We start from the raw sequence: 24,484 nt of genomic DNA on the forward strand, positions 1-24,484 counted from the left end.
CAGAAATATAAAACAGAAGGGTTGAATTAGGTGACTGCTAACATTTTTCCAGCTGTAAAATAAAGGCAATGAATGAGTCCATTTAACTTTTAGAATTTTGTTTTCAGATTTAAGACTTTTCTTTGATGAGCTCTGAGTATATACTTTTTTAAATGTTATGCACTCTAAGCCAGGGCTGCCACAGAGTTGTGCACGCACAGCTACAGGAAAGTTATTTACACTGCAGTACAACCACACACATTGTGACACACTGACTAGATTCATCAGTTTGTACTCATTTTAAGAACAGTCTCAGTCCAAGATAACTATCACCCACATATCTTACCACCACCAAAGCAACACAATCTCAAGTGTTACTGAAGATACTGTAAGGATGTGAAAGTAAACGTTCAGAAAGTCTCCTTGCTATGGCACTTTTAGAACTATGAATCATGTAAATACGTTAGCTATCTTAAAACTAATTTTCAGATTAATTTTTTAAAGTCCTCAACCCTTTCTCTCCCAAACCATTTACTCTTTAAGCCACTTCTAGTTCTTTATCTCACTCAACTCCTAAAACTTTTTAAGCTATGTATGCCTTTTTATATTCCTATTTCTTTTCACCCTTTCTGTTGTCTGTGTCACTTTCTTTAACTGGAACAATTCTGATCTCTCCTGCTTATTTCATTCTCTTTCCCACCCATTGTTCCATTCAACAAACAAAGGCCCAATAAGACAGAGAAAAGAATGATTATAATTATTTATCATACATTCCTCCCAAACCTATACAATCAAAGTTACGCTGTATTTGTGAGTAAATAAAATCAAAGTAATGTCGGTTATTTTGATCTCTGCAAGGAAAGTAATTTTCAGAAAAACCATTTAAACTATAATAAGTAAAACCGCAGAGATAATTTTTTAATTAAAAATTTTAAATTTTAATTTCATATTTAATTTCAATAATGAAAGATGAGCACAAAGAATGAGTTTCAACTCGCTCTTTTAAATTCGAGTGGACAGAAAACTTCCTCTCTAGGAACAGGACCTTAGGTCACACTCTCCTGCCCTGGGTAATAATAGACTTCTCTCAGTTACTCTTGTCCACTGTATGCACCTAAATAAAATACATTCTGTGCTCATCTGAAAAAAATGCCTCCTATTTTATAGGTCTGTAGTTCTGAAAGTACTACTCTTCCCCAGAGCCCATTTTCTGTCTAGTGTCTGGGTTTAATCAAATAGATTTACTTGATGGGCTTCCAGAATTATTAGTTTTCATAATATCAAAATAACTTAAAATCCTATAATGACAGAATTCTACCCCCCAAAACAGGAAATGACTTATTTATATCTTTTTAAAACCTTCAATTTATTATTTTATTTCTAGACAGAGAGAAAATCTTAAGCAGGCTCCACACTCAAGTGTGGAGTCTGACGTGGGGCTAGATCACACAACCCTGGTATCATGACCTGAGCTGAAATCAAGTCAGACACTTAACTGACTGAGCCACCCAGGTGCCCCTAAAACCTTCAGTTCAAAAGATGTTTGCAGAATACATTAACACTGAACATCAACACCAACAAACAGTAGAAACTAGAACTTCAAAGTCAGCATGTTAACAAGAGAATGTCTCACTGTACATCAAATTTCAATTATTTTGGAGCCTCTATAGTTTTTAAAGAGGAAAAACTTCAAAGTATCTACAAGCAACAAATTTCAGAAGTTATATATTTATGACACCTGATTATCAGACAGAATTTTATCTCATTAGTACTCATCTCAGTTTATAATGTATAATGCTTAAAACTATACATTTATAAAAGTACTAAAACACTTCCCTTTAGTAATTTAGACAAATATTTCTCTCACTATGTAAACATAATTTTATATATAAAACTAGAACTTCTTTTCATGAAACAGAGCTCTGACTCTGAACTAAGTATGTATTTTTTCAGGATAAAATGCATTTGGCAAATTTTTCCTAACACAATAAATTAGTAACATGTGATCAGTAGTAATTAATTCAAACAAGCCTTATATTCACATCAGTATTTTCCAATAATACTGCCTTACTATCGCTAACAATTAGCTTGTATATGTCAAGCAGATGTTCAGAATACATACCTCTTGTGCAAGATCTTGTGCATTGGAGATAAGAGGAAAAGGAGGACTGGCCTTGTTCATGTGTACTGTGACAGCGTTGTGTATCTTAAATGCATTCTGGAAATCTTTATTTTGTACGAGTTGTAAAAGCAGTGAGATATCCTCCTGGCTCTGAGAATCTACCAAAGTATGTTGGATATGTTTAAGTGAAGAAAACAAGTCTTCCACTTCTAGTAGGAGAAGGAAAAGTATCCAAAAATTAATTGTTTCTGTTTTAATTCAACATATTTTAAGATAAACTTTCTTGAACCAATAACAATTTCTCAAAAAAAAGTTCTCAAAAAAACTCCTTGCATATATTTTTGAGTTAATTCACTGTCATTTTTAAGCAGAACTCTACAAATTATACAAAATAGAATAACATTTTTTCAAAAGTGTTTTAAGTATAAAACTAATACATATGACAAAAATAAATGAGTAGGAATACAGACATGAATAAATAAATTTAAAACCAATAGTCCCATCATCTAGAAACTTTTTTTAACATCTTAGATCATTTCCTTTTTAAACAGTACTTTTTAATTACATCACCAGTCTTTTAAAAACATTATATATAATTGCTCCATTACACTAAAGTTAAGCATTCAGGTTGCTTCCCTACAATTTTTTGCTACTATACGTAATAAGCATTTCAGTACATAATGATGGCTGAATACAAATTTGTCTGAGATTCTGATGTTTTCCTAAAATAACTCCTAGAAATAGAATTTTTAAGTGAGATTCTGACCTTTTAAAGACCAAACAGCTTTCCAGGGAAGTTTTACTAATTTAATTTACATCCCATTAGCAATATTTTCCCCAATATTCAACATTACAGTTCTATAAAATCAATTTATTTAATGGAGAGGGTGAGATTTAGTAACATTTACCAGGCACTTCTTTGTGATTCATAAAACTCTTGTGAACATGAGTCTCCTAAAATTATATTGAAAGCTGTGGGCACATATTATGTGTGTGCATGCCTGTTAGTGTGCATATATAGCACATGTATTTTTCTGGGAGGGAGTTATCCCAAAATGGTTAAGAACCATGAGTTGTCTCTTCCCTGCCCCCCAATAAGGTAGATGTATGCATGTGTTTGTATACACTTTGTCACATTTGTTGGCAACAGTTTAATTTTTTCATTTGTTAGCTGTATATATGGTAGCCTTTACTACAGAAAAATCATTTCACTGTTTCTATACTTACAAACTCCTTCTCCCAGGTCATTAAATATCTGCCTATATTTCTTTTGGTTTCTACTTCATAATTAACTTTGACCTATCTGAAATTTACTTGGTAGAAATTTGAGGGGGAAACTTTAACTTCAATTTTTTTCTTCCAAGTGGTTAACAATTATTGTAATACCATCTACTGAATAATCCTTCCTGTTCCACTGATGTATGACACCACCAAATTCTTACATATAATGATCTGTTTCTAGTCCACTGGTCTAATCAGAACCACAATATCTTATTATAGTAGCATTACAGTCTTTCCTCATATTGATAATACAAGTACTTGCTCGTTACTTTTTCAAAAATGTCTTTTAACCATTCAAAATGAGTTACAGAATCACTTTTCAAGGTACTTCCCAGTTGTCTCCCATTTCTGCAAAAAAGAAAAGTCCTATTGAGATTCTGACTGAAACTAAACCTGTATACAAGTCTGGGAAAAACTTACAGTGGATACTACCGGTCTCAGTCACATGGGAAAAACCCTCTCAGCTTAAGTCTTTTTTGTTAGTTTTCTTCATGTAAGGTTTGCAGAAAAGCTACTACTTCTTATACACGTATCTTATAACCTACTACTTAACAGTTAAGTTTTTTCATAGATTCAAATAGTTCTTCAGCTGATTCCTGAGGTTCCTTATCTTTTCCCCCCAATCAAAACAGGTTTAGTCCTTATAAAATAAACAGATATGCTCTTTAGTAATCTAAAATAGCAAATAATCTAAAGCAGCAAATAATGGGGGGATAAAACTGGAGAGTCAAAACTGTCAATCAGATAGGCTAAGAAGCTGTGACTCAGAGCTAAATAAAACTTAATAAACAGCTAGAATTTAACCATAGCTAAGATGGCATCTTTTTTTTTTTTCATGTGCATTTATTTTTGAGAGAGGTACAGAGCTCGAGAAGGGGAAGGGCAGAGAGAGAAGGAGACCTAGAATCTGAAGCAGGCTCTAGGCTTTGAGCTGTCCACACAGAGCCCGATGTGGGGCTCAAAACCATGAGTTGTGAGATCATGACCTGAGCTGAAGTTGGACACTTAACCAAATGAGCTACTCATGTGCCCCTTTAAGATGGTATCTTTAACAGTAGACAGAAAGAATACAGGTAAAGGGAACTGGGAGATGTTGGTCAGAGCACAAACTTGGTTTTAAGGTGAATAAGTTCTGAGGATCTATATGATGACTATGTCAATAATACTGTATTGTGTACTTGAAATTTGCTGAGTAGATCTTAAGCATTCTCATACTACACACAGTAACTGAGGTGATGGATGTGTTAATTAACCATGTATACATCAAATTATCACATTATACACTTTGGATAAATACAATTTTACTCGTCAAATATACTTCAATAAAGCTGGGGGGTACAGAAAAAGGTTATGGACTATCAGATTCAACCAAATTCAAAGAGGTCACCATGGAATTACTAAGCAAATAAAGAATTTCTAAGAGCATAAAGAATTCAATAGGCTTAAACTATCTTTAGAGCAAAACAGGAAAACATTTAATTAAAAAGGAAAAAGAATTACAAAACCAACAAAGTAGTTAAGATACTTGGGAGACTATCTTAGATTTCACTGGGTGGATAATGAAATTCCTGTTTTAAAATTTTAGTAATTAAGAGCTCCGACTGGTTGTTGGGGCAATGAGAAAAATCAAGGGCTTCAGATCGCACTGCTCCCTGAAATCAATACACAACTTTATTCAGCCCAAAAGATAACCATCTATTGTCTTTTCAACCCCAAGGTATTTAAACTTTTAAAGGCAAAGGAACTTTTGCATTAATCTCTTTTGTGTACCAAAGTCACCCATAAACAATACTGACATTGTAAAAAACAAACAAACAAAACTCTATTGTTGTATCTTCCAGCTAGAATTACTGGTGTTAATTTGTTATACTGCCTTTCAGATTTTTTTTTTTTCTTTTAAATCTGGGGCACCTGGGTGGGTCAGTTGGTTAAGCATCATGATCTCACGGCTCATGATCTCATGGCTCAGAACTGTGTGCTGACAGCTCCGAGCCTGGAGCCTGCTTCGGATTCTGTGTCTTCCTTTCTCTCTGCCCCTCTCCCACTCACACACTGTCTCTCTCTCAAAAATAAATAAAAATTACAAAAAAAATCCTGATCTAACTGTATAGGTCACAGAGTAAATGTTTTGCAATCTGATATTTTCCAATTTCTTTAGAATTCGTAAAATAAAATTACTGATCAGAAAACAACATTTAAAACTTTGATACATATTGACAAATTGTCCTCCAGACTGTTACTAATACTCCTACCAGCAATTAACTTGAGTGCTCATTCCTACAAATGACCAAATTATAAGGATTAATTTTTTCATTGTTGGTGACCTGGTTAGGAAAAAATATATTTCTTAGCCTAGTAGTGAGATTGAATATATTTTCACAAGGTTAACAGCCATTTGTATTTCTTCTTTCATCTTTTTTCTGCTTCTCTTTTGCCTATTTTTCTATTAGAGGTTTTTTCCCTTAATGACTGGAATGACACTGATTATATAAGTATCTTAAGTCTTATGCAGAACTTACTGAATGTAACTATCTTTTCTTGCTTTAACAAAACAGTAATTTTAATTGAGGATATTTACGAGAATTACTAAAAGAATGTATAAATTTTTGTCCTGAGTTCTACCTCAAACACAATCAGAATCTGTGTCTTTTTTAATGATATACGAAGTATAAATATAAATACATATGTATTAAGTTTATTATAATGTACCCTTCTGGTTAAGAACCACAGACTTAAAGGCTTTATTAACCTCAGTTACTATAATATTTTAAGACATGATATACTGAGTACTAAGGTAGTCAAACCTATTTTCTTCTATACTAAATGACCTTGATTGCTATATTGAGTTTTGTGTCTGTTTTTTATAGTTATTCTATTGCTGCATTGGCAACTGGTTTCTTTTGTTGCCCTCTTCTTGCTTCTATTGTAAACACAGCATATAATTCTTATTTAGAATACTGTAAGTATAAAATAAGATACTGTAGTCATATGCCATAAAGAAAGAAAAAGAGAAAGTAAGGTAGAGTACCTCAAACTAGGAATGGCTTAATGAGAGATGCAACTTAAAATCAATGACCTTATTTCAGGAGAGCAGTTAACAGTTGAGACACCGCTCAGATAGGAAATTTTGTGGAAATAGGAAATTTTGTGGTTAGTCCAAAATGGATAGCATAAGGAATGCAGGTTCAGAGAAAGATGAAATCTGGCCAATTTGTGCATATTGAGTTCTAAAGCCACAAAGACCACCTAGGAGAGTTTAAAATCCAAGAGAAAAATAACACTTCTCAGTCAAACTGGAAATGTCTTTCACTCAGAAGGTCAGGGACCAAGGTAAGGTCTACAGGAAGAGGAAAACTATAAAGCATAATACAACAGAGTCCCAAACAGGCTAAAAGACCTAGTAGCTACCTACATTAAGTAATATGTTGTGGGAGAACCTAAGGATCTTACCAATGCTAGAAATATTAAAAAACTTAACTAGGCCTAAGGTTCAAGATTATTAGGCTAACATCAAGACCAATTTAAACTTGTTATTTTTCATTCTTTACAACGTCACTCACCTCTTTGAAGTCCTAGTCACATTTTTGTTTAGTAAAAACTGTCTTCATTGAAATTATCTTTTCTTAGGAACTATCTCTAGACTTAATACATTATGAATGTTGCCAGACTGAATTGAGATCACCTGCACTTAAGCTCAGCTTTTAAAATTAAACATCGTTAACCATTTTTTGAAAACCTACAAATATGTATTCGGCCCATATTAGTCATTGCCATTAGTGAATAGTAAGATACAGAATATCAAATTATGTACATATACATTATTTTATTTAATTCTCATAAAAACCCTCAGAAATATTTCCCAATTTAAAAAAACAACCCCCAAACCCCCAACTAGAGACATATATAATTCAGATCAAATCTCTGGAGGATATAAAGCCATACAGTAAAAAATGGCACCCAGATAAAGAATCCATTTCTTCAACTTAAAAAAAAAAATTTTTTAATGTTTATTTTGGAGAGAGAGAGAGGGAGAGAGAGCGCAAGGGGCAGAGAGAGACAGAGACACAGAAACCAAAGTAGGCTTCAGGCTCTGAGCTGTCAAGCACAGAGCCCAACACGGTGCTTGAACTCACAGACTGCGAGAACATGACCTGAGCCAAACCAGGAGCCCCCATTTCTTCAATTTCTAAGGCAGTACTTTTTCTACCACACCAAAGAAATAAAAGAAGATAATTTTTTCCCTAGATTCTAGGGCTTGATTAGGTTATCTGTTTTGGAAAAACTGTCCTGAAATGTCTTTTTGCCCAATACAGCAGCATGTAATGCACATAGGTCAGTAATCAGAGGAGCTCATACATTTTAGCTATCTTACCATGTATCTTTAGAAGGAATTTCCTCTAGTTAACTCTTTGTGAATGTTCATACATATAATGCATATAATGCATGTGTTTTACTTGCCCTACAGATGCTACTTTTATAATATTATGCAGGAAAGCTGCTCAAAGTACTCTTATCCTTCCAATCCAAGTTTCCATTAAAAATGTTCAGTGAACAAGTAGAACAGCTTAAATTAGCAGACACTCAGGGAGTTTTTAAACTTCATTAAATATATGTAGATTGACAAGAAGATATGGACTAAAACTACACACAGTTGAAACAAATGAATATTTAAGAGAAAATAATAAGTAATAGAACCCAATGATGAAATCAGTGGGTTTTTGTTTTAAGTTTATCAATTTAAAAGACATTAAAAATGATGCTGTTTCTGTCCAGTTAAGTTTTAAAATCACATAGGAAGCAACAAATACCTACAACTTTAGTCTTAAAATATGGATCATGATAAATGAAATGGGTTCACGGTCTTTACTCAGTTCTTTACTAGAAAATTCTCAATGGAATTTTGACAAAGGTCTTTGATATTAAAGATTACATCTAATGAAAAATTATTGTGCGTAACATCAACTCAGGGATTCTCACTTTGACACATATTCACATTTTAAGTCTTCATATAAAAATTCTTAATTTCAAAGGTCACAGTAGTTAATTGTAGGTTAAAAAAAAACCTTTGTTCCTCTATTGTACATCTTTAAAAGCACTTTACAAATACATTATCATTCAAGAACAGTTAATTTTCTATACAGTTAAAGAAATGTTCCATTGTCTGATGGAAGCTGTATCTGTTTACTTAAAGCAAATAAAAAGCCCAAGTTCTTCAACATTCTGTACAATTCCAGAAGGAATTTTAAAAATCCAATTGGATGCAACTAAATCATTTGTCAAATATGTACCCTCTTCTGTAATTATCAATGAAGATAAACAATAAAGAGAGAACAGAATCCAGAGAACAGAGACTCCCTCCCCCACTCCCATAAACAGCGAGACAAAGGGGAAACACAAGGAGAAGCCACATGGACAGAAAAATAGATAAATGGAGAATCACAGGGTTAGTGAGAAAGAATGACATCGGTGCAGAGTGGGGAGTGGACAAGGATGAGAATACTGTAGCAGAGAGAAAACCACAATAAGGCAGGATAGAGGGAGGACAGAAAAGGGGATACTGCAGAGGAGAAGGCAAAGGCAGGTATAGGAAATCTGGATTTGATGATAAATTCTAGTCTGCTACAGCTTCCCTACAAGAAAGTTCTTTATCTAACTTAAATTCTTTGTCCCACAGTTAGATCTATTTCTTCTCACTTGATGTTTAGTAGAAATTGTTTTAAGTTTCCATCATGTTCTCTAATGTTTCTTGTAACACTTAAATCAATCATTTATGTTAAGATTAACATAAATCAGGGGCGCCTGGGTGGCGCAGTCGGTTAAGCATCTGACTTCAGCCAGGTCATGATCTCGCGGTCCGTGAGTTCGAGCCCCGCGTCAGGCTCTGGGCTGATGGCTCAGAGCCTGGAGCCTGTTTCCGATTCTGTGTCTCCCTCTCTCTCTGCCCCTCCCCCGTTCATGCTCTGTCTCTCTGTCCCAAAAATAAATAAACGTTGAAAAAAAAAATTAAAAAAAAAAAAAAAGATTAACATAAATCAAAAATTTATGTTAATTTATCTAAAAGAAAAATTACTTACATTTGGCATTGGAATAAAATTAATCAGATAAATACAAACATACACACAAATCCACAAATTCACCCCGTGAACCCTCTCCTTTCCCCTCAGCCCTCTGCTAGTAGCCTAAAATGTAAAAGAGTGAAGATTTAAAACAGGCAACAGAAAACAATCACCCAGAGTTGCTCTATCTGAAATTCTATCTTTGAACACCAAGACTCTAGGCAGCCATATGGGAGAATTTTTCGGCTTTAAGGGTAAACAATAAAATTACCCAAAGAAGCTAAGGAATCTCCATCTCTGGAGAAGTTTTGAAGTAATGGTGATAACCCTGGATTAGCTCTGCTTATTTTTTTTAAATTTTTTTTTTTTCAACGTTTATTTATTTTGGGGACAGAGAGAGACACAGCATGAACGGGGGAGGGTCAGAGAGAGAGGGAGACACAGAATCGGAAACAGGCTCCAGGCTCCGAGCCATCAGCCCAGAGCCTGACGCGGGGCTCGAACTCACAGACCGCGAGATCGTGACCTGGCTGAAGTCGGGCGCTTAACCGACTGCGCCACCCAGGCGCCCCTCTGCTTATTTTTACTTATGCTATCATTTACCCCACATAAAAACACAGTTTCTAGAGATCTATTCTAGCATTAAGATTCTTACATGTCATTGCTTAAATAATATTCTTTTAACCTATCCTCAGAAATTTCTAGATTTCAACCAACTTTTTGACTCTTTTCTGAAACTTTTAAAGATTTCTTTTCTCCTAAACTGTACAAACTGAATATTCAGATGAAGACCTTAATATTTCTGAGTAGGAGGAAACTGTATCAGCTCCAGTATATCTATCGCTGAATCAAAATTAGAACATTCATTCAGGAAATCTTTGCTTAAATAGAGGTAGACTTCTTTTTTCTTTCCAAATTTAAGAATACAAAATTCAGATCTTTGAATTCTGGTTGTCAGTGAACTAAGTCAAAATAATTTCTTTAAATTTTTTTTTCAACGTTTTTTATTTATTTTTGGGACAGAGAGAGACAGAGCATGAACGGGGGAGGGGCAGAGAGAGAGGGAGACACAGAATCGGAAACAGGCTCCAGGCTCCGAGCCATCAGCCCAGAGCCTGACGCGGGGCTCGAACTCAGGGACCGCGAGATCGTGACCTGGCTGAAGTTGGACACTTAACCAACTGCGCCACCCAGGTGCCCCCAAAATAATTTCTTTAAATGTTTATTTATTGAGAGAGAGAAACAGAGAGAGCACACGCGAGCAGGGAAGGGGCAGAGAGAGAGGAAGACAGAATCTGAAGCAGGCTCCAGGCTCTGAGCTGTCAGCACAGAGCCTGACAACACAGGGCTCGAACCCACGAGCAGCAAGTTCATGATCTGAACCAAAGTCTGACACTTAACCAACTAAGACACCAGGCGCCCCAGTCAAAATTAACTTTTTAAAAAATAATCAGGGGCGCCTGGGTGGCTCAGTAGGTTAAGCGTCTGACTTTGGCTCAGGTCATATCTCGCAGTGCATGAGTTTGAGACCTGCATTGGGCTCTGTGCAGACAGCTCAGAGCCTGGAGCCTGCTTCAGATTCTGTGTCTCCCTCTCTCTCTCTCTGCCCCTCCCTGACTCCTGCTCGCTTGCTCTCTCTCAAAAATAAGTAAACATTAAAAAAAATTAAAAAATAATCAGAAGCTCATGAAAGATCCTGAACAATATTCATTAACAAATTGGGTTACAAATTAAAAACAAATACCAGTTAAGTATATAGGCCAAAAATAGTTAAGAGAGCACAGCAAAAATCTTACCCCTAAATATGGTAAGACAATGAAAAACTGTTACTGAAGCCCCAGATCTGGGATGAGAATACGTGGGTCCTAGTTACTGCTAGATCACTTATTAGATGCATTATATGTCACTGGACAACCCATCTCAAGTCTATGGGCCTTTCTATAAAATGGGTGGGTTTGACTAGGATAGTATTTCTCAAACTTTGCTGCCAATCCATTAAAAAGTATACATATTTGATTTCAACCCAGCATATTCATACCTATTTGAAATATAAGATTTATAAATACTCATGTGAAATATACTTTAATATTTTCTATTTTATTCCAGTTCTTTAAAAATTACTGATAGGATGGCTAGAATTAAAAGACACATAATACAAACAGAAGCAATGATGTAGCTTAAACTGGAACCCTCAATACACTGCTGGTAAGAATGTAAAACAGTGCAGATACTGTGGAAGGTAAGGCAGTTCCTCAATAACTTGAACACAGAATTACCATATAACCCAGCAATTCCACTCCTAGGTGTATACCAAGAATTAAAAACAGGTGTTCAAACAGAAACTTGTACAGGAATATTCATAACACTATTCACAACAGCCAAAAGGTGGAAACAACCCGTTCCATCATCAGATGAATGGATAAACAAAATGTGGCATATATCCATACAATGGACTATTATTCAGCCATTAAAAAGGAATGAAGTACTAGTTTGTGTTATAACATGATGAATCCTGAAAATATTATGCTATGTAAAAATAAGCTAGTCACAAAAGGCGACATATTATATGACTTATAGGAAATTTCCAGAATAAACAAATTTACAGACAGAAAGTAGATTAGGGCTGTTGGGAGAAAACTAGGGAGTGACCGCTAATGGGTACAGTTTCTTTTTGGCGATTATGGAAACACTCTGAAGTTATACAGTGGTGATGGTTGCACAATTTTGTGAATACACTAAAAACTCAGGAATTACACAGTTTAAAAGAGTGAATTTTATGGTATATGAGTATCTTAATAAATTTGTTATTTTAAAAAATAAAATGAAAATTTACCAGTTAAGATCAACAAATTAATTTCACAGACTAGAAAGTTAAAGGATCTCTGGTGGCTTCTAATTCTTACACAAGTTAAGTTCTAGGGAGGCAAATCAAAAGAGACTCTTAAATACAGAGAACAAACTGAGGGTTGCTGGAGGGGAGGTGGATGGGGAGATGGGCTAAATGGGTGATGGGCATTAAGGAGGGTACTTGTTGAGATGAACACTGGGTGCTATATGTAAATGATGAATCACTGGGTTCTACTCCTGAAACCAATGCTACACTGTATGCTAACTAACTTGAATTAAAAAGACAAAGTTAAATTTCAGTCAAACTTTCAGTGTGCCACATATGTATTTACATTTTTTCACTTGGTCCTCAAGAAAATCCAGAAACTGTAGTGGAGGCTCAGAAAAGTAACCTGTCTAGTGTCAACAGCAATTAAATGAAGATAAGTATTAAACTCTACATCTTACTCCAGACACCCCTTTCCAATACTCAGTGATGTGAACATATCATGACATAATGATGCAAGTCTTTGTAAGAGGAGAAAAAGCTAAAATCTATTAATTTTTTAAAAGTTTTATTTATTTGGGAGAGAGAGAGCACGAGTGTGCACATAGGGGCAGGAAAGGGGCAGAGAGGTAGAGAATCCCAAGCAGGCTCCACACTGTCAATGTGGAGCCTGATACAGGGCTCAATCTCACAAACTGTGAGATCATGACCTGAGCTGAAATCAAGAGTCGGACACTTAACAACTGAGCCACCCAGGTGCCACTTAATAGGTAAAATGAAGTTTTTGATGCATTGTATCAAAGACTGGTAACAATTATTCTTCAGTAGAATGATGCTTACTTAACCACCAAACATTACATGTCTATCCACATATCCTAATGAATTTTCTATTCTTTATGTTAGATTAGCTCTAATTTTAGCAATCTGAACACATGAGAATGTGTTGGGTTCAAATAGACCCAACATGTTAAACATTAAATCTAGTACCAATAAGTCTAATCATGTCACTCAAAGAAAAAAAAAGTTCCTCAAAGAATGGCTAAAAGAGCTTGGTAATATCTACCACAGCTGAGCAAAAATTTAATAATAATTAGCTTCTCAGAAGTAGGCTGAACTCAAGGTTTATTGGCACTGGAAGTTTGTTTGTTGGCTTTAAGTAAATGTTGCTAAAAGCCAATCTTTAAAAAAGCTTATCACAATCTAACAAAGTTCTAGTATATCCCATGGTCAGTCAGAAGCCAAATAACATCAGAAAGAAATGTAGAAGAGATATTTTACTTTGTAACATCAAATACAGGAATACGATTGGCTTCATAGCTGAATATTCAGACACGTGGCAAAAATATGCAGATACTAATCAAAACTGAAACATGCTATTATTAATATAATGAAATATTTTATTCATCCTTAGTTTTCTGCCCCTTGGCGTATCTTTTATCTTCATACTAACAACATTTGGTGTGAATTAGCCCCTCTTCACAAATCTCAAGGGTCTCCTTATTAACCACAAAACAGATAGCTCACCATGGGTGTGTTTGGGTGGGTGGGTGTGCCTTTCCTAAGGTCTCTTCATATGTGATAGATGACTTTATTCCCTCTAAATATTCTACTGTATTTACTTGTCTACAACCTTGGCCAAAAATTACTTCTATGTGAATACAAAAACAAAAAAAACCAGTGGCACCTGTAAATTACAGGTATCTGAAAATGATTCTACTATACTTCATTCTACTCTAACCTGCTTTCTGTTATTTTCTCAGGATTTCTCTCACAAAGTAGTTTGTTTTGCTTATGAAGAGAACAATCAGATTTTATTCGTAGCAAGTTTTAATAGTTCATCTCAATCTTAAGGAAATCTTCCCTAATATATCAAAATTCTTATAATTTATAATATTAATATTGATCATTTATTTGAAATTAAATTCCCACATCACTATTTTCTAATTTTCAGTAAGATTCTGACTGCTTCTAAACAAGAAAATTCAGTTCATCCTTGTGGAATATTTTCTATTAATTCCATCCCTGCACTTTATTATTATACAGTGTCTAATTTATAAATCCTTTCATTAAAAACCACTATCAGACAACTAAGTTATCAACTTTTCCAATCATGTTTTCAATTCTTAAAATAGTATTTTCTCTACTCACAGATAAATGATGATGTATCACTGGAAACTGAGGGCTCCCTCTCAAAGAAATAAATTAGTTGTTCAATTCTTAAAATAGTATTTTCTCTACTCACAGATAAAAGATGATGTATCACTGGAAACTGAGGGTTCCCTCTCAAAGAAATAAACTGGTTGTCCCATCCTTCCCTCATTTAAAACAAGGTGGCTGTTTCTGGCTGAAAAAGGCTGAGAAGGTGCCTCCGGGCATGTGTTTATTAATCAAAATATTGGCAGGGAGACACATAAAACTTTAAGGGAGTACTTCTGTTGTAGTTTGATGAGTTAGCAAATTATGCACAGGAAAAAATGTTTGGTACAAAGCTATTACACTTCATTTTAAAATGAAAAATTAAAATTTAATATATTCAAAAACTGAAACTTTAACTAAATAGCAATAACTCTATAATTTACACTAACTTTTCATGTTTCCTAGAATTAACACATTTGTGTTGAGTCTATTAACATTAAATTTACTACTTACTTCTCAAAATGTTAAATATTTTCTCCTAGTCAAGAACTGAATTACAGATACCTGGTACTACATTTTGAACTACTTTAAAATATGTGAAACAGTGGGTTTATTTTTTTTTTTTTGTAAATTTTTTTAAATATCTATTTATTTTTGAGAGAGACAGAGTACAAGCAGGGGAGGGTCCGAGAGAGAGGGAGACACAGAATCCGAAGCAGGCTCCAGGTTCCAAGCTCCGAGCTATCAGCACAGAGCCCAACGTGGGGCTTGAACCCAAGAACCGTGAGATCATGACCTGAGCCGAAGTCGGACGCTCAACCGACTAGGACACCCGGGCGCCCCACATGTATTTGTTTCTTTACTGAGATTACATGAATATTACCTATTAGATGGACAATTATGCCTGATCTACCTCAAGCAAATGGACAAATACTTTAATCTTAAAGAAATTTAAACAAAAAAAGGAGAAACCAATCCAGGCTTAGGCTGGATATATTACAATGTAATACAATGTAAATGTATATTCTCAATATATTCTCAATGTAAATATTCTCCGAATCATAGAGAATACTTACCAGAATATTTAATAAAAAATAATGGGATTGGTGTGCAGGAAGGGAGGGCAGTAAGTTCAATGATCACATATTCTAAGTTTGGAAACATACATCTGATGTCAATCTCTCTTGTAGATTCAGAATGCCTATTAGTACTCTAAAGGATCTAAAGAAAGTCCTATAATAAGAGGTTTAATTTATTTAACCCACTGTTGTCAAAATTTATTTGGTCACAGAATTCTGTTTTGTTTACCTCTATTAATATCTCATACCATTAGTTTTTTGGTTTTTTCACAGAATGGAATTTGGAAATTCTGAGCCATGTTTTATGTGTATGATGCCATATGAACAGCTCCAGTTCTTCTTACTGACAGTCATTAAAGAAAATCAAATAGATTATAAGCTACAGATGTTAATTTTATTACTATTTTACAAACTATAAGGAAATCAGAAATCCAAAATCTGACGGGGCGCCTGGGTGGCGCAGTCGGTTGAGCGTCCGACTTCAGCCAGGTCACGATCTCGCGGTCCGTGAGTTCGAGCCCCGCGTCAGGTTCTGGGCTGATGGCTCGGAGCCTGGAGCCTGTTTCCGATTCTGTGTCTCCCTCTCTCTCTGCCCCTCCCCCGTTCATGCTCTGTCTCTCTCTGTCCCAAAAATAAAATAAATAAATAAAAACGTTGAAAAAAAGAAATCCAAAATCTGAAAACTGCTTTTCAGTAATTTTGACATAAAAGTTTGAAATAAAAGGTGAGTTTCAAGGCTATGTTAGGCTACATGTAGAAATTTTTAATTCAAAGATTATATCTAAAAACCATGTTGCAGTGACTGAATGTTTAAGCCATGTGCTTTAGCTCTATGTAACTAAAAGTAAACAATCCCTCTTTCTTCCTGGACACATTTATGTTAAGGCAAGAGAAACAAAGTAAAACATTTTCCATAATTCTGCTGTATTTACTTACCTAATATTTTCACAGCATAATGAGGACTTTCTAAGACAATTCCTTCCTCTGTATCAAATATAGGGTTATCTATTCCAGTCTTTGGAGGAATTTGGGCTAGTTTCTTAAGTCTCATGGAAGAATTAAGGTCAAGTTCTTGTTTTTTCCCTTCTTCCTCTCGCCTACGCCTCATGTCTTCCTGTTGTTGCCGAATACGTTCCAATTGTGCACTTCGACGTACTGGCATCATCCTGGTGCCCAAATCTCCGGGGCAGTCAACAGCCATCTCTCGATGCTTCTGATGTTCCTCTGGTGATGCAAGATCAACATTTTTTACTTCGCTGTCTGATTCCTCAGTAACATGCCCATTCATATGGGATGTTGTCATGGTTATCTATAAAAACCTGTACCACTTTTTATAAATCAACTTCTCCTATAAAGCCAATCTCTTGATTCTGTAGTATAAAATCCATGTTACTTCAAAAAAAACAAAAAACAAAAAACTTCTCACATCACATAATAATGCTATGAAATGTATCCATGAAGGAAATCTAAGGGGAAAAATGGGGGAAAAAAGTGTAAGAGTTACAATATAAAAACAGATTTTACACAGCACACTTCCAATCTATGCACAATACAGTAGCTCATAAGTGTACATTTGGCTATACATATTACTTTCTTTTCATTTTACAGATAATGCTGAGGAAATCAAATATTTAAAAAAATCCTCTCCCAGGAATTTGAAGCATACCATTTTTTTTATAGCTGAGGAAAATCATGTATTGCAAAGTTTAGCAAAGCAGGAAAGTAAGAAAGTTTTAGGTACTAGTCTAGTAGAGAATAGGTTGCTTAAGGTATAAAGATGTTTTAGTCATCTCTGTATAGTTGTACTATACTATATATTATACTGTACATCTTTGTACAGTATTTTATACTCAATTAATACACAAGATTGAAATAACTTCCTAGTTAACTGCTAAAGAAACTGGCATATAGCAAACGATATTAGTGGCTCACTTGAGATTAAGGCAGTATTATGGAGGACAATTAACTTTTAGGAGTTCATGAGATGCAGGAGATACCTAATGAAAAAGAAACTTTTAATTAGCAGCTAAGGCATCTATAGGATAAAACCACACTAAGTGAAAAAATATATGTGGGTTATCAGTATTCACAACCAGTCAACATTAAAAAAAGAATTAAAAGTTAATTTTTTACAAAGATTCATTCAGAGAAAATGGTAGTATCTGTCACTGCTCAAAAAAACTTTAAAGTCACACTGTACAGCAAATAAGAATATATAGGACTTTGGGGCACCTGGGTGGCTCAGTCAGTTGAGCGTCTGACTTTGGCTCAGATCATGATCTCATAGTTCATGGGTTCAAGCCACACGTCAGGCTCTTTGCTGACAGCTCAGAGCCGGGAGCCTGCTTCAGATTCTGTGTCTCCGTCCCTCTCTGTTCCTCTCACTCGCACTCTGTCTCTCTCAAAAATAAATAAAGATTAAAAAAAAAAAGAAGATACAGGACTTATAGACCAGAAAACTGAATTTTAATTGACTCTGCCACTTCCTCTAACTTTAAGACTTAAGACTAGTCAGTTTCTCTCTCTGAACCTTAGATTCCTTTGGAAAATTTATTCATAGGATTATTCTGAGTTTTAAATGAGATAGTGTATGTAAGTTTTAAAACTAAAGAATATATATATATACTAATTCTTAGTATAAATTTGATTCTCTTATTTTAAAAATCCTTCAACATATTTTTTATTTTTATTTTTTATTTTTAGAGAGAGGGATAGCTGGAGCTGGGGAGAGGGGCAAAGGGAGAAAGAGAATCTTAAGCAGGCTCCAAGCTCAGTGCAGAGACTGACACGGGGCTTGATCCCATGACCCTGGAATCATTACCTGGGCTGCAATCAAGAGTCAGACACTCAACCAACTGAGTCACCCAGGTGCCCCTCCTTCAACATACTTTAGACAAGAAAAATATTTCATGGATGACACTGGCTTTTCATCAAGCTATTTCTTAGGCATAAACAGGCAGACTGTTTGTATATGTGTAAACCCACACATTAAATCTAATTAGTCTTCTCTGCTCAAGATTTTAAAAATATTTACAATAATAAATCTGCTTCCTCCTTGAGTTGAACATCACTTCAGTAAATAGATTGGTTAGAGGACATGCCGACTCAGCAAAAGCAGAGTTTTCAGATAATATTCCTAAATGCCAGCCAATCTTCTGTCCAACAAACACCTTGTCACAGACTTCTTAAACCTACCTAGAATATGAGGTAAACCACTAGACCAACAAGCAGGAGAACAGATGCAAGCTACATAAGTCACCAGAATTACATTTTCACAAGAATTTTGGTAGACTTTTCTTATATCCAAATTTTAACTTCTCTCTTTATAATTATGTGACTTACACATAAACACCTTATAATTAGATTGCCTTCTTTTTCATTAAAATGAGAACTATCAGAATTACGTTAGGCTATTTTATTTCCTTATTTATTTATTTATTTTGAGATAGAGAAAGCATGACCAGGGCACAGACAGAGAGAAAGGAAGAGAAAGAATCCCAAGCAGGCTCCGTGCTGTCAGCACAGAGCCCACTGTAGGGCTCGAACCCATGAATCATGAGATCACGACAGGAGCCAAAATAAAAAATCAGATGCCTAACCAACTGAGCCACCCAGGCACCCCACATTAGGCTATTCTTAAGTTTTATATATTGACTATATGTAATGCAAATTCAGCCTATTTAAGTTCTCATTACACCTAAGCAGAAATTTATGTGGGAGTTACTGTAGTGCTATACTTAATTTTGATTTTAAAAATCTAGGAGTATGCATATTTCCAGAAAAATAAAAGTCTGAACTCTTCCTCTAATTATAATATTTACTGGATATTAAGAATCAAATTTAATAATGAATAATGTAATTTTTGCCTTAATGCTATTCTACAAAATTATGATCTGAAATTAAAACTCTCAGCATAAAAATTGTAAGGCTGTGTCCATATTCACCATAACAGATCATCAGGGAGGGGGTGATTATAGCTCATGCAAGAGAGACTGGGCCAGGTGATCTGGGTCAGGGTTTTCATGCTTGGACTATTAGCATACTTGTCTTTCTCAATCTAATCTCTTACTCTCAGAAAAATTTCTGCAACCTGATATTAATCCATTTAAAATTCCATTTTGGTCATTTCCCTTGGAGTGTTCATTCTACTGGGAGAGAGAGCAAAGAAAATGAATGATTATTCTTCCCCAGTTGGTTTCTCATTAGATTCTAAATTCATTAAAGACAGGAGTCTGGTCTTTTTATACTCCCTAGTGCTTAACACAACGCATATCATAAAGAGAATGCCCAGTAAATACCTGTTCAAGTAACAATGTCAGAAATTCAGAGGACCACACAGACCACAGACTCTAAAACTTAGTATATGGTAAGGAGTCACAGCAAATACGCAAAACATAAGGATACATTTCTTTGAGCAACATTTCAAAGAACAACAAAAAACTGGCCAGATAGAAGAGCTGTTCCAGGGGTGCCTGTGTGGCTCAGTTGGTGGAGCGTCCAACTTCGGCTCAGGTCATGATCTCGCAGTTTGTGGGTTCAAGCCCCACAAGCTCTGTGCTCAGAGTCTGGAGCCTGCTTTGAATTCTTTGTCTCCCTCTCTCTCTCTGCCCCTCCTCTACTCACGTGCTGTCTCTCCCTCAAAAATAAATAAAACACCAAAAAAAAATCTTTAAAAGAAGAGTCTGTTCCAAGCAGAGGGAATCACATGACCAATAAGAATGAAGAGTATGAAAACATGGCACTTGCAGAAAACAGAATAGAATGCAATAGTCTGGATGTGACAATGAGAGCATATCATACATGAGTAATGATAAAACTGCAAAGGCAAGCAGGGGGCCAGAGAATTTAAGAGCTAAAGACTTTGATCTTTATCCTTAAAGTAGTAAGAATTATTATAGGATTTAAAGCAGAGTTGAAATGATCACATTCGCTTTTTCAGAAATATCACTCTGGTAGAAGTGTACAAGACTGAAGGGTGGTAATGAGACCAGTTTGAAGGCAACTGTAAGAAATGGGGTACTGAATTAAGAAAGTAATGAAGAAAAGTTATATTAAAAAATATATAGGTTATAGAATTGCTAAAAATTGGCGTCTTTATTTCATATAGCCAAAAGAGTCAAGAAAGAGAAGAGAAGAAAGTAGTAATAGCAACAGTAGCAGTAGCAGTAGTAGTAACAATTACAACTTTAACATTTACTGAGCACTTACATGCTGGAGAATATTGCAAACACTTTACACAGTATTCATTCATTTAGTAATCCTCATTACTACTCTAAATACAGTTCCAAATATGCCTATTTTGTAGATGAGGAAGTAGGTCTTGAAGATAAAATGGAGAAATAAAAAAGAGGCCATATGAACAAAAAGACTGGAAGATAAAAGGTGTGGGAAAAGTACAAATAAGGCTAGTTGAACTAAAGCAGTCAGCTTGTACAAGAGAATAGTGGCTAGAAAGTTTGCTTGGGTCCAACTTAAGGAAGGTCTTAAATAAAGTCCTTAATTCTCAAGACAGTAAGAAAGCCATCAAAGATTTAGAAAAGAGTGATTCATACATAAATATAAATAAGCATTTATTCTTGGCTAGGTACTACATACAGTTATACAGATAGGATTCCTGACCATTAGCCTATCTACCAAAAGGTCCTCAGGGATCTAGAAATTAATGCGTCCAGAGTTATACTCATTCTTTCCCTTTAATCCCCTCATATTCTCTTTAATCCTCCTCTGCTACTCTCAATTTTAATTAATGCCATTATACCTACCCAGTTACCCAAGACAACATAATGGTTAGGAAAACACGCTCCAGAATCAGACTACTTAGGATCTAATCCTTTCCTACTCTCCTTTTAATATTTTTTAATTTTTTTAAATTTATTTTTGAGAGAGAGAGAGAGAGAGAGAGAGAGAGAGAGAGAGAGAGAGAGAGAGAGAGACAGGGTGCGAGCAGGGGAGGGGCACAGAGCCTGAAGCAGGATCCAGGCTCTGAGCTGTCAGCACAGAGTCTGATGCAGAGCTTGAACCCAGGAACTGTGAGATCATGACCTGAGCCTAAGTCAGATGTTTAACAAACTGAGCCACCCAGGTGCCCTGCCTAGTCTCCTTTCAAAAGTCTCAAATACATCCTCGTCCAAATTTCTAGGCCTCCCCAAACTGGTTATATGCCTGCTCTGGAATCCCACAATTCCTATCACATCTCTGATCAACCTAGACTACAGCTATTTGTATCTCTGTCTGCCCCATCAGACTAGAAGCATTTCAAGGTCAGATACCCACTGACTCATCTCTAGATCCATGATATTGCCCAGCATAGGGGCCAAGCAAACAGGAAGGCTTCAGAATAGGAACCCAAGCAGTATGACTCCAGGACAACTATCTTTGGGTTAGTAGGTGGCAAATATCATTAAGATGGAGAATACAGGAGAAGAATTAGATAGAAGAGGACAGAAATTGAAGAGTAATATGGGTTTAGTTTTGGACACATTAATTTCAAGGTGATTGCACTGTCTTATTCACCTACTAAGGGATATCTAATAAGGAATAAATGCTTATTTCAGTATTTGAGCAAATCACTCCTCTGTTCAATACCTCTGATGGCTTTCATATTGCCTACAGAACAGAGTCCCAACTCACAAGGTAAATCCAAACTTTCTATCTTTTACTACTTTTCCTGCATAAACCTTCTAAGTTAGCTTCCTTTTTATGCCTATCCCTTATCTTTTTTCTTCCTGCCCAAGTGCCTTATGAAATAAGAAATAGGATATGCTTCTCCTTTCATCTCCTGCCTTTAAGATCTACCTCAACCCCCATTTCCTTTAAGAAACCTTTCTAGACCACCTCAATTAAATAATGATCTCATCAAACACTCCAAAAGACTTTGTAATGCTCACAAGTTAATTCATAAGGGCCATGAATGTTTCAAAAGTTATTCCAGAATCAAAGAAACATTATGCTACATCCTACGGTTCTAGCATCAAGATCATAATTCTCAAACAAACTGTGAATACTCCAGCTCACATATGTAGTCAATACACATCAATAAAATGTGACAACCCAAAGGAATTATATTCTCCCCCTCCAAAATACACATACACACACAATAAAATGTGGCAGTCCAAAGGAATTAATACTCTCCCTCTCCAAAACACACACACACACACACACACACACACACACACACACACACACACGGAAGAAAAAGAGAAAGTCCTTTGACAATTGAGAAACTGGTAAATAACTGAACTAAAGAATTACCTCCTTATATGTAAATAAAAGACCACCTTATACAGATAATGTAGTTACAAATTCCTGGCCCTTAGAGTATTCCTCTCTTCTCAATCTTCTAGTTGTAAATTATTTTTATTTTTACTTTTTTAACATTTTATTTTATTTTTGAGAGAGAGGGAAGGAACGGAAGCGAGGGGGACAGAAGATATGAAGCGGGCTCTGTGTCAACAACAGTGAGCCTGATGCTGGACTCAAACTCATGAAAGGTGAGATCATGACCTGAGCCAAAGTCAGACGCTTAACTGACTGAACCACCCAGGTGCCCCATAAATTGTTTTTAAAATGCCTCAAAAGCCCACATTTCAAATCCTCATCAGACTCCCAGCTCACACCTGTGCTCATGAAAGAAAAAAGAAAAAAGAAAGAAAAGAAAAAGTTAAAAATCTTTACATAGTCCAAAAAACAAGAAAATGAACTTTCAGGTTGGCAGGCCAAAGTTGTTTCAATGCTAACTTCAAACCAGCAGGGGAAAAAGAGCTTTGCTTATGCGAGTTGGCTATAGGAGAAGAGAGTAAAAGGAAGCTAAATAAGTTTCAAATAATTACAAATCATTAAGATTGGGAGGCCTGAAATAGCCTCAGGGATGGAGGCCCACTGAAAACTCCACACCAAGAGAAACATTTGTGTGACAGCTGGGGAATATGAAGATGGTTGTCTACACTAGTGTCCAGAACTCAAAAAAAAAAAAAAAATTTTTTTTTTTCCAATTCATCCTTCCTCCCCTACTCCCACAAGTAATGCCCTTTGACTAGCAGCTGGGAAGTCTCATTTTAAGTGATCAGCATTCCTCTAACATTCTAAGAAGTTGGACTATTTGTTTCCATAGAAACAGCTTTGTCAGCTAACAGAAGATTCAAGCCAAGAATAGTGAAAAGAACTTACGTTATGCAAATTGGAAAGCACTAGTCTACTATCCTCTTAGCTTTTCTTCTCTGTTTTTTCACAGAACTCAAGCTAACTTTCTTACTCTGTAAAACAGAGGACAATGAAGTGTAAAGGTCTGCAGTGTTTTTTAGAGGGAGAGACTGAGAAATGTTAACTCATTAAGATATCTAATTCTGTTTGCAGATGGCTAGGATTTCTTGGTATGAAGTAGTAAAAATTAAGTCCTCCTATATTTACTGGTCATCAATTAAAGTTCAATACAAATTACCTGAAATCAGTGAGAAGAAAGAGGTAAACATAACTGATAAGACCCTTTACAGATTATTAATGATAACCTTCTGACCTCTAGGTTAAGGCTCAAACAAAAATGCAATTTATATTTTTCTTTAACTATAACTTCTGGATCAATTTTATTTTTATTTTCTTAATTTTTACTTCTTTTTTAGTTTACTTATTTATTTTGAGAGAGCAAGAGAGAGTGTGCAAGTGGGAAAGGGGCAGAGAGAGAGGGAGAGAGAATTCCAAGCAGGTTCCACTCCTGATGCAAGGCTTGAACTCAAGAACCATAAGATCATGACCTGAGCTGAAGTCGGACACTTAATCGACTGAGCCACCCAGGCACCCCTGAATCAACTTTAAATATTAAGAATAGCTAATGACTCTGAAAGAATGGGAAGTGAAGGATCCAAAAAGATCCAAAGGAATATGACAAGTCAGGAACCACAGTTAATTCAGAGAGGGAAACTTTTATGCTACACTGGACCAAGACAGGAGAGGATCCTGTCCTAATGGAGCTTTCTTTCTGGCAGAGTGACAGGTAATAAGGAGC

General features: G+C 35.6%; 1 protein-coding gene across 3 annotated transcripts in view; it reads right to left on the reverse strand.

The window, feature by feature from the left end:
- The window catches only part of PALS1 (protein associated with LIN7 1, MAGUK p55 family member), a 95,992-nt gene that overhangs the window by 41,788 nt on the left and 29,720 nt on the right, over positions 1-24,484 (reverse strand). For all 3 annotated transcript variants that reach the window (XM_086709494.1, XM_086709493.1, XM_086709495.1), the window contains exons 2-3: positions 16,423-16,952; positions 2,102-2,310 (exon numbers count right to left, since the gene is read on the reverse strand). In XM_086709494.1, the coding sequence (XP_086565620.1) occupies positions 2,102-2,310; positions 16,423-16,789 (576 nt within the window). In that variant the 5' untranslated portion in view covers positions 16,790-16,952. The remainder of the gene's footprint in view (positions 1-2,101; positions 2,311-16,422; positions 16,953-24,484) is intronic.

Source organism: Puma concolor, chromosome B3 (genome assembly GCF_028749965.1).
Source record: "Puma concolor isolate L17-30 chromosome B3, mPumCon1.1.hap2, whole genome shotgun sequence".
Lineage (NCBI taxonomy): Eukaryota > Metazoa > Chordata > Mammalia > Carnivora > Felidae > Puma > Puma concolor.